At 45.1% G+C, this 10,172-nt stretch overlaps 1 protein-coding gene across 1 annotated transcript; it reads left to right on the top strand.

Moving 5' to 3' along the window:
• Positions 1–8,993: 8,993 nt before the first annotated feature.
• Positions 8,994–9,803, top strand: LOC119181514 (uncharacterized). The gene is made up of 2 exons (XM_037432768.2): positions 8,994–9,149; positions 9,237–9,803. The coding sequence occupies exons 1-2, from the start codon at positions 8,994–8,996 to the stop codon at positions 9,801–9,803; spliced, it is 723 nt and encodes a 240-aa protein (XP_037288665.2).
• The last annotated feature ends 369 nt before the right edge of the window (positions 9,804–10,172 follow it).

The raw sequence follows: 10,172 nt of genomic DNA, 5'->3' as shown, positions 1-10,172 counted from the left end.
TTTGGGTGCACATTAAAGAACCCCCAGGAGATCAAAATTTCCAGAGCCTTCCACTATGGAGTCTCTCATAATCATATGGTGGTTTTGAGACGTTAAACCCCACATATAAATCAATCAATTGTAAATGCTTGTTGATAAACAGGTTATTTTCTATCAAGTATTCACAAATTTTTTATTGCTTACCAAAGGTCAACTAAAATGAAAAGTTATCCTTAGAAAGTTACCTACTCGGCCATCTACTACCTTTGGCTGTCTTTGCTTCCATGTTGTGATATTTAAGGGCAACATTGACATAACACAGCCCAGGAAACTTGCATTGTGTAAAAATTACACCTCCAGTGTTACTGTCATGAACTTGTTCATTGGCAACTGTAAGAGCAGCTCTATTGTTTATAACATTATTAACTATATGACACTATATACACATATCATGAATTGTGTAAACTATTAACCGAAAATATGATGCAAACTATCATCTTTACAACTACTAGTTCAAATACTTATTGTGTACAAGCTGAGCAGGATAAACATCATTTGCACAGTTGCTACAGAAAACTGCTTATTTCAGTTTTGTTCGTGATAAGAGTCGTGGAAAAAGGTGCTACAGTACAGATGCATGAATTAAAAAGGCAGACATATAGTGCATAAAAAGGATAACCACACTGTGTCTTTATAGAAGTAAAGCTCATTCATTCATATTTCACAGAACTAGAACCACTGACTGAATCTACTGAATGCCAAATTATCAAAAGTATCAAGAAAACATTTAACCAGTGTGTTTTATCAATGCACATTCATTTTCTTGTAAAATACATAAGTACTGTATTATTTTGCATTAGAGCAGTGCAAAAGCTGGAGTTTTTCCCATTTGCGACTTTGTACACAATGGGAACACAACAGCCAAAACGATCCCTGAAATAGTATACCAACAATGTGATTGCGGATGCTGACCACGTATTTCTGAAAGCCTGCAGCAGTTTTGGCTCTTTGCAAATGCAGTTCTGACTGCTTTGGCCACTCTTGGTGGTTGGCATGCTTTTATGATTGTTTGAATTTACGGAATTGCAGCCAAATGTGACGTAATTAGTGAGAGTCTCATGTCATTGAACCATGTACCTGGTTGTCTGGACCACAGAACACGTCCAATTATCCAATTTTTCTAATTGATGAGCTTTTACTGCAATATGTTCCTTCTCCATGTTGTCTATGTGCTACCTTCACCTGAAAAGTGCATTTGCTTGAAGTGGGATGTTGTTGTTGTTTGTCTGCTTTACTTGTAGCCTAACTATTCTGCCTGTGATACATTTTGATGCAATAGGAAAAGAAAGGAGCTTGTTTTATACTACTGTTGTTAGCATTGCAATGATTGTTGCATTTTTATATTGTGTTTCTTGTACATGTATGGTATTGTAAAACAATTTCTTATTTCCTATACAGTACAAGCTTCTTAACCCTCATTTTTTGCCGTATGTGCTCTCTATTTGTTGATTTCACGATGGCTCGAGCTACAAATGATAGTACCTAAAAACTTGTCGCAGCTTGGTATGTTCTTCTTGCATGGAACTTTAATAAAAGGGTGTGCCTGTCATCATGCAAACAAAAGTTTTAAAAGTTTTTGACGTCTCATGGAAAGCCTTATTCTTCATCTTCAAATTGGCCACATCAAGATGAGAGGCGAGCCCCAAGTGGACACTTGCGATATAGCCATGTTTGCCACTTCAAGTGCACCTGTTTGTTGGTTCAACTTGGTGCACTTGCTCTCAGGAAAGTAGCGATGTGCGTTGATGTTGGTCTAAGAAGTATTTTACAAAATATACACTTTCGTAACTGAACTGTTTTGGATTGCTGGTTCATTAAAGAACACGCCCAGCAAGTGGTTATTGTGCTACAAAAAGAAATAAAACAAATTCTTTTCGCATGACTGTGGTACATATTTGCTGTCAAGAGCATTTTCGAAACGCTCTTTTCAAAGCACAGCTGGAAAGTGGGAAAGAAGCAAGGCGAATGGCACAATTCGATTTTTTGTGTTTGGCAGCCTTTAGGCATAAAAGACGCTTTTTCAAAAGTACGTTAGAATACAAAACAACAAATTGAAAAGGCGAATTTTAGCTGTGGTGGTAGCAATGTCAGTGGCAAAATGAAACTGATGCTCATATTGGCAGAAACATATTGGCTTCTCACATTGGCCAATCACCGTTGCTATTGTGCCAATTCTGAGTGACTCCTGCTGTGCTTGTGAAGAAAGGGCTCATTTTTTTGTTAGGCACATCAAATAAAACGAACAGATAATAGAGCTAGGAAAAGCATCGGGGACATTGTGTTATTCCTTTAAAGAGGTACCGACGCCTTTTTTTGTAGGCGAGCTTACTCCGCCATAGAAGTCTCCTGTATACAGAGCAAGTGTGAAGCTCAGCAAATGTTAATAAGATTTTTTTTATATGAAAGTCAATCCTATTGAGGCATGCCTACCAACCCCTTCTGTGTCCATTTCGTTCTCCATCATTTTTTCAGCATTACGACTGCTTTCCTTTGCTGTGGTTCTTGAAAACATGAAAATTGTGCGATGTCCTTGCGTTGTTCTTTTCATTTAGGACATTTTACGCATTGGCTAGACTGAAGCCCCTCCATGCGTTGATGTTCTGTGCTAGGCTCAACAAATGCAAGACAAGAAAGTTCCCTATTTAGTGCATTTTCCCATGGATATGCTGACGAAATTTCCCGCATGATTCCCTACACATAAAGACTTGAAAGAAGCACAAAGAGCCAAAAAAAGTGAAGGCCGCAAGAGCTTACTCGCAACTGAAAGCTTTATCGCTTGAACAAAAAATATAGATCTAAAATTAGCACTCGACTAACTGCCGCGCATGCACATTGTGGGCATGGCAAAATGCGAAAACCTGAACAGTAGTAATAATATAATAATAGTAATGATTCCCTGCCGAGTAGTAATAATATGCGCGAGCACCCCCATACACACATGATATAAATGTATGTATGTTACGTGTTTCAGACAATTGAAATCATGACTGCAGCGCCTGCACTGATGTACAACAAAAGTATGGCATTCATAACTCATGGGCTTTAAGAACATTCCAGGTAGCAGGTTTCGATTGTAACACTACGGATGAACTAGAAGACGCAAAATATTAGTATTGGGAAAGAAACCAGTGCGGTGCTTGCATGCCACTTCCACCAGAACTAAATGCAGGAGCCGAAGGCCCTCAGCAGTGACAGCTATGTACTGGTTCTCATGAGTGAATTCGATTCCTCAAATTCCCTGCAATGTTGCAAAGGTTCCCTTTTCTCTTTGGTCCAAAGTGATGCATACAAATTCTCTGCAAAAGAAATAAGTTCCTGCTCGGAACATCACTGCCTTTATCCATTTTCCACCGGCTAGGTTAGGTAGCCCCAACTACAGCTGCTGCATAAAAAAAAAAAGTGCGGCATGTTGCGTCGTGTCGCCACTGAGTTGACAGTTGCCGACATTTTTTTTTTTTTTTTTGGTGAGGGCGCTGACACTCCACCCTTTAAAGCGAGTAGCACTTCATTTTACAATGTGGTTGCATGAGGATTTGTGCGGGTCTGTGAGCTTTTTTTGTATGTCATCAAGTGTGTGGGGTAGCTTGCCTCATGTTGCCTGTGCTTTAGTCAGTGGCGTAAAGGTGGGGCAAGAGGCTACAAGTGCCCCGAGGTGCCGCATAAGAGGGTGCATCAAGCCGAGTTCTGCCCAACATGTGCTTGCCGGCTTGCCGAGGACCCAAACAGTGTACTAGCATCCCACAGGAAGGTCGCCCCTACAGGTTCAAAACCAGTGGGGGCATGCTGACACACTGTTTCAACACCCCCTTCCACATTTTCTTCTCCCCTGGTACTAGCCGGGAGGCTATGGACTCATTTTACCAGGTAAATACATATACAATAAACAACACAATCTTATGCGAGCCTAGGGCTCCTGGGAACCTGTGACTCGTATAAAGCAAGAAGCCCATGTAAAGCCCATGTAAAGCCCATGTAAAGCAATAAGATAAATGGGTTGATGTAAGCCTGTTTACACATAAGCAGGATTTTAATCACGAATGCACGTGTCCAAAGTCCTAGACAAAAACTTTCTTCTTGTTCTGTGTTTGCTTTATTTATGATCTGGCATGTGTTTGTAGGTGTGCACATATATAAACAAGTACAAATGTAATGACAACGGCACAATGGGAGGTTGAACCGCCTCAACCTCCTTGAAACTTGGATGCTGAACTTCTCGCCTGAAATGTTCCTTTTCTTCTGGTTTGGCCCAAACCACCTGGGTTCTTCAACATGTATATAAGCAGAGTAAAAAAGGAAAAGCGCTGCCCACGGTCTTGTTGAAGAGGTGTGATAGAGAAGCTCTGTACCATCTTATCAGAGAAGTCAGTCTCCAAGCTTACGGCGAGCTTTCATAGGCAGACATCAGAATGAAAGGAGGAAATGAAAAATAAATTCAAGTATAGGCTTTGCTGCGATCGGTTTTATTCTAGTCTTTTTAAGATAAGAAACTCGTTCACATACTGTTTTATTCCACGGAATGACGTCACCTCCTCATGTTTATATGTTTATCAGTAATTTCCCCACGGTAGTTTCGCCGATGGCATATGCGTAGGATGGGGTTGATTATGAGGAATGATGTCCCTGAGTGATTTTTCCGAAGACATCGAGGTGTTTGCGTCTTTAAGTGGAGAGGGAGGTGTCTCGTGTGAACTCACTGCCACTCACGAAATTAACATTTGCGTTCCTAGTGCGCAAAGTCACAAGCTTCTCGGGAGTGCTTGCAGTAAACAAATGCATGGTCATTCAGCTCATTATCAGCCATGCGTCTCGTTGATTGTTATCTTTGAAGTAAAACTGTAAATGTGAAAGTACATTTAGCTTTTTTTGCATGCGTGGTGCATTAATTGTGGCGCGCAGCCGCAGATAATTGGTCATGCTTTCTAAACTCTTGTAGATTCTAGATGCCAGTGCACATGAACTGGTTATGAAACTAGGCTGATTGAAGGCGAAAACGCGGAAATAAAAGCGCTCGGCCCGTCTTTAGAGACAGCTGGAAACACGTACTCGTGATGTCGTAGCTAGCACATGTGGACTGCAGTGCCCGTTTTTCCAGTGGTGGGCCTCGTGCACACTATCACTAAAGAGACACAGAAAGTAGAACTGCAATGGCAAATTATTCTATTGTAATCACATTCATGGCAACATTTCTTTGAACTGAGCTTTAACAAGAGACGAAATCGCTAAAAACTAAATGACATGTACAATTTGCATCCAATATGAAATGTGAACAGCGGTAAGTAATAAAATCGTACAGTGAGCACGCTGCAGTCATTCATCACCATAGGCGCCCATCGAGGAGGTTTTATAGAAACTCTGGAGTAGCAATCCCGGCCGCCACCAACGGCAGCAAGTGAAGCCGTCAGCGGCCATATTGCTAGAGGAAAAACAGGGTGGAACCCCCATAGACCGCAATGGAATACGCGCGTTGCGCGCGTTGGTTTGCAGTTTTACGATAAAAAAAAAAATGAAATGGAAACCACTTTTTGGTTACACCAACAAATAAATGCCTTTTCTTGTTTATTAAACAAATTATTTCATGCACCCGTTGTCAGCTGCACGTTTTCAGATCAATCTGTTGTCGAGTCGAAGAATGCTTCGCATATCGAGCTTGCTGGGGCACTATAGCGGTACTAAAGGGCTGTAGTATATATTGGGGTTTTCAGAAATGTGCCTGCAGGTACTCAAGATCAAAGGGAACGCGACATTTTCTCGCCTCTTTCATATATGTGCTTGTGTTTGTGTGTCGGCAGATTACGAGATAATATATATAAGGAAGTTGAAATAATTAAAGCTAAAGTTAGAAAAGAGAGGTAGTTAAGTAAACTTGGAGTCGCCAGTAATTTTTCTAGAGCTATCAAATTCTAACCAATTTACAGGCGGAACCAAAACCGAAGCACCGATGTCACGTGCAACCGACCAACTCCAGGAGACGTACCCTTAATGAACTGTTCATAAGAACGATTGCAGTGCTGTTAGTTATGCATAATATTTATCTACTTCCGTCGGTGACGTGTGTTGCCATGGCAAGCGCAGCCTCCAGAGCCTAGAAACGAGGCAGCTCAATGTTTGATATAACGCCACTCACTCGTTTTGGCAACTTCGTCTATCGGTGTTTTGGTTTCGGTTTCGTCGGCAAGATAGAACGGATTTCAAAGGTGTCTTATTTTAGACACAATTGCTTATTTTTGAGACTTCATTCTATTGAGCTACGTCAAGGAGGTAGACACTAACAAATTTTTGCAGATGCGCTTATAAAGCAGGAAAAATTGAAGTTGCACTGCCAGGCCGCAGTCTGGTTGTTTGCCCCGTTCTGTCGAGTCAGCATTCTTCGAAGTGAATAGAACAGAAGTGGTTACTGTCCGTAGCCCTCCAACTATTTATTCGAACCGCACGTTCCCAGGCAGAACGCAGCGCACTGTCTTTCGGAAACCTGTAACACGGATAATCATGGCATGGTATTGTTCTTTACGTTTGCGAATTCCTTGATAAACATGCGCCAAGTTCGATATTCACTCGCCAAAGAAATATGCATGCACGCCGTCAGTCTCGCCTTGAATAACAACACCAGAAAACTTAGAATTCAAAGGGCATTCAGAGTCCTAATCGTTCCAATGTTTGATACGTGCAGCCACAGACCGCAAGTCCTTCATCTATAAACTTAAAACTCAGGGACAAAGTCGTGTCAGCGAGCATGTAAAGGTTCAAGTTACCTTCCATACAGCTATATGCTTGTATTACACGCAAGCGCACCTTTGATTTTGTTTCTAATTTAACAAAATACGCGAAAAAAAAAAGGCGATCATCAGCGAACGGAGCGAGAATACTTATTCTTGAAAAGTGAACGGAGGCGCATTCTTGATGCGATTTGTGCAGCCATAAGCGACGCTCGAAGTCACCATGGCCTTGTAAAATCTATAACTAACTGTTTTACAAAAGCATATCACAGTCTCCAAACGCCATAGTGAGGGCGGAGCTACGAAGCGCACTTTGTCGTCTGCTTCCGAGTCTTTCTTTTTTCAGTATGGCGGCGACCAGTGTCACTTATCGGGGCGCACCTCCACTCCATAGAGTTTTCTAATATGCTCTACTCCAGAAGACACCCCCGCATTCACAAACGTTCCTCGACTCGACTTCCACCCTTCCCTTGACAAAGTTGAGCACTGCGCCACCACTTGGCTGATAATGACGCTGCGCTACTCAAGAATCGCAGCAGATTATCGCTGATACGCAGTGGGTTACCGTGCCTAGAGACGGTGCTCCCATCGGCTTTCTCAAGTGAACGTGGAGCGTTGAGTGAAGGGACGTTCTAGAATGCGGGGGATAGTCTTCCTTGGAGTGCATTAACCCTGGGTAGAGTATACTAGAAGTGTTGAGTGGCGTGACCGTGCCTCGCCACCTGATCCCTTCCACGTTGCCCGTAGCGGCGGCACTGCAGCCGAATAGTACTATGCGGAAAATGAGCGACTGTTGGAGTGTGCTCTTGAAGACGCGGAGCGCCTTGCAGGCTGCGGGGAAGTGCTCATTCTGGGGGACTTCAATGGCCATATTTCCGAGTTGGATGGGTATATACAGACGCGAATGACAAACTGCTAATCCAACTGTCAGAACGTCTCCAGCTGGAAATCTTGAACAATATTCCGCGTTGCGAGGGTCAAACCACTTGGCGTGTTCGAGGAAGCGCCACATCTATCGACTACGCTTTGGCGTCCGATGTACAGGTGAAAGTCCTCCAGCGACTCCACATAGATGAGGAGGATACGCACAGCATCGGCAGCTATCACAATCACAATCGGCTGGATTTCTCTAAAGCCTATCATTGAGAGCCAAATACAGAACGAAGGATGGCTCCTACTAGGTACCTGCCGGGCGGCTCACTTAAAACAGTGGCGGAGCAATTCGAGGCGAGCCCGAAAAAGAGAAGAAGCTAAGACATACGAAGAGTATGTGTCAGAGCTATGTCGCATCGTGGAAATGCACAAGGTTTGTGGTGGCACAAGACCTGCACGCCACCACAGAAAACCCTAGTGGGACAAAGAAGTGGCTGCAGCATCGGATGCCCGGTGGGAAGCAAATCGCTCCCATCGTCGAGCAGTCAAAACGAAGGACGCTGTACAAACTGACGTCGCGTGGCAGTGCTACCTTCAATTCAAGCACGACATGCAATCCCTAGTGCATGCTAAACTTGCCAGGTTCAATGCGTTGTTCCTGCAGAAGTTGAAGGCAGAGGACAGGAACGCGGCCCGGAAATTCTGGAATTACGTTCGAACATTGGACCGGAGTGAGCAGTCTGTACACTTCATTGTAGACAGCAACGGTAACCCTACCCAGGACATGAAGGAGGCCTTGACAGGGCACCTGGAGGCTCTGTATGGTTCACGTGGGTGCACGAGGGACCTTCAGTTGGATGAAGGAGACCTTCAGTGTGGCGAAGAGAGGACTGAACAGGGTTCCCCAGAGGAAGGAGCCCTAAAATAGGAATTCAGTCATATCTATATAGACCGTGCTTTGTCCCATCTCCGAGCCCAAACAGCGTCGGGGCCAGATGGCATCGCATCTCGCTTACTTAAGTGCTTGGGGCAGGAGGCGAAAGAACAGCTAGCTGGCCTGTTCAGCGACATAATTGCGGGAGCAGCCATTCCAGACGACTGGCATCGGGGCAAAGTCTCACTCATCAAGCGTGGAGGCAGGGCAGGGAACCTTCAAGATTACCGACCACTCACAGTCACCAGCACCATGTACAGGCTCTTTACCCATGAGCTTAAGGACTGGATCAGTGGCCGGACTGAATCTGAAGGGCGGCTGACAGAACTGCAGAACGGTTTTCGCAGAGGTCGACGACTTGAGGATAACCTTTCGTCCTCACGCAGTGTGCGGAGGTTGCCAGAAAAGAAGGGCGTACGCTTCTATGCTGCTTAATGGATGTGGAGAAAGCTTACGACAACGTCCCACGTGACATCCTGTTCACACGCCTGGAGACACTGGGAATGCCGAAAGAGCTGTTGGCGACAGTCAGACGCCTATACGCCGGCAATAGCGTCATTGCATACTTCGCCAATGTAGAGAGTCGGCCGGTAGGCGTTTGCAGGGGTCTCCATCAGGGATGTCCGCTTTCATCGATTCTATGTCTGCTATACGTGTGGGAACAAGCATTGCTCTAGTCAGGCCTGAGGTTCCGTCTGAAGTATAGCACAAGTGGAATCGACGAAAATAGACGGCTGCCTGGCTTGACGTTTGCGGATGATGTGGTCCTAATAGTGGAGACCAAAGTGGACCTGCAGGCTCTCCTGGACACCTGTGCCGCAGAGATGACTGAGCTGGGACTACGCTTCAACGCCAAGAAAACCAAGGTTGTACCATTCGCGGGCAACAGGGCTGAGGCGGCAGACCTCAAGCTAGGAGGTGAGAGCATCGCCACTGACACTGCCTATAAGTACTTAGGCGTGCTACTGTGTTCCGAGGACAGTATATACGGCCGGCAAGAAGTCCATGTCCGGGAAGTCGCGCTGCGGGCAAAGTGCATCTTCCGGCACCGCATATTGTGGGGCTTCAACCATTTCATCATGATCCGGGACCTATGGAAACTCGTTCACGTCCCCTGCTTGACGTTCGCAAATGCAGTAGTCTGCATGACGGCAGCAACTAGGCAATGGTTAGAGCGGCGACAGCAAGAAGTAGGCCGCACGGCGCTCGCCTGCCATGGAAGGGGGGCAAACGAGGCAGTCTAGGGGGACATGGGCTGGTCTGGTTTTGAAGCTCGGGAGGCATCCAGCAAGCTAACGTACAGGGGCCACCTGCAATTCATGAGTCTAGACAGGTGGGCACGGCGGGTATTTGAATACCTTTCGGCAACGTGCATCCGTACAACCTGGGTGATCCGGGTGTATCGCCTGGAACAGAAGTACATAACCTTTACGGAACCTGTACAGGCAGAAACCGCAAGGCGATATACCAAGGAAGTGCGAGAGCGGCTTCGTGAGAAGGAGAGGGAAATGAGGCGGCACGCAATGAGTGTCAAAGCCACCCTCGAACTGTACCGAACCTACAAGGACACGATCGACACAGTTCATTTGTACGACAACGGCACCGGGAGCTCA

The sequence above is a fragment of the Rhipicephalus microplus genome, unplaced genomic scaffold (genome assembly GCF_043290135.1).
Source record: "Rhipicephalus microplus isolate Deutch F79 unplaced genomic scaffold, USDA_Rmic scaffold_14, whole genome shotgun sequence".
In the NCBI taxonomy this organism is placed as follows: Eukaryota; Metazoa; Arthropoda; class Arachnida; order Ixodida; family Ixodidae; genus Rhipicephalus; species Rhipicephalus microplus.
Note: the sequence above shows the minus strand (reverse complement) of the source record. Positions and strands in the feature narration are given on the sequence as shown.

Bases quoted from the DNA above. Each gene is read 5' to 3' on its own strand.
- LOC119181514 (XM_037432768.2), top strand. From the start codon at position 8,994: ATGGATGTGGAGAAAGCTTACGACAACGTCCCACGTGACATCCTGTTC. The intron at 9,150-9,236 runs GTAGGCGTTTGC...GCATTGCTCTAG, and splicing joins CCAATGTAGAGAGTCGGCCG to TCAGGCCTGAGGTTCCGTCT.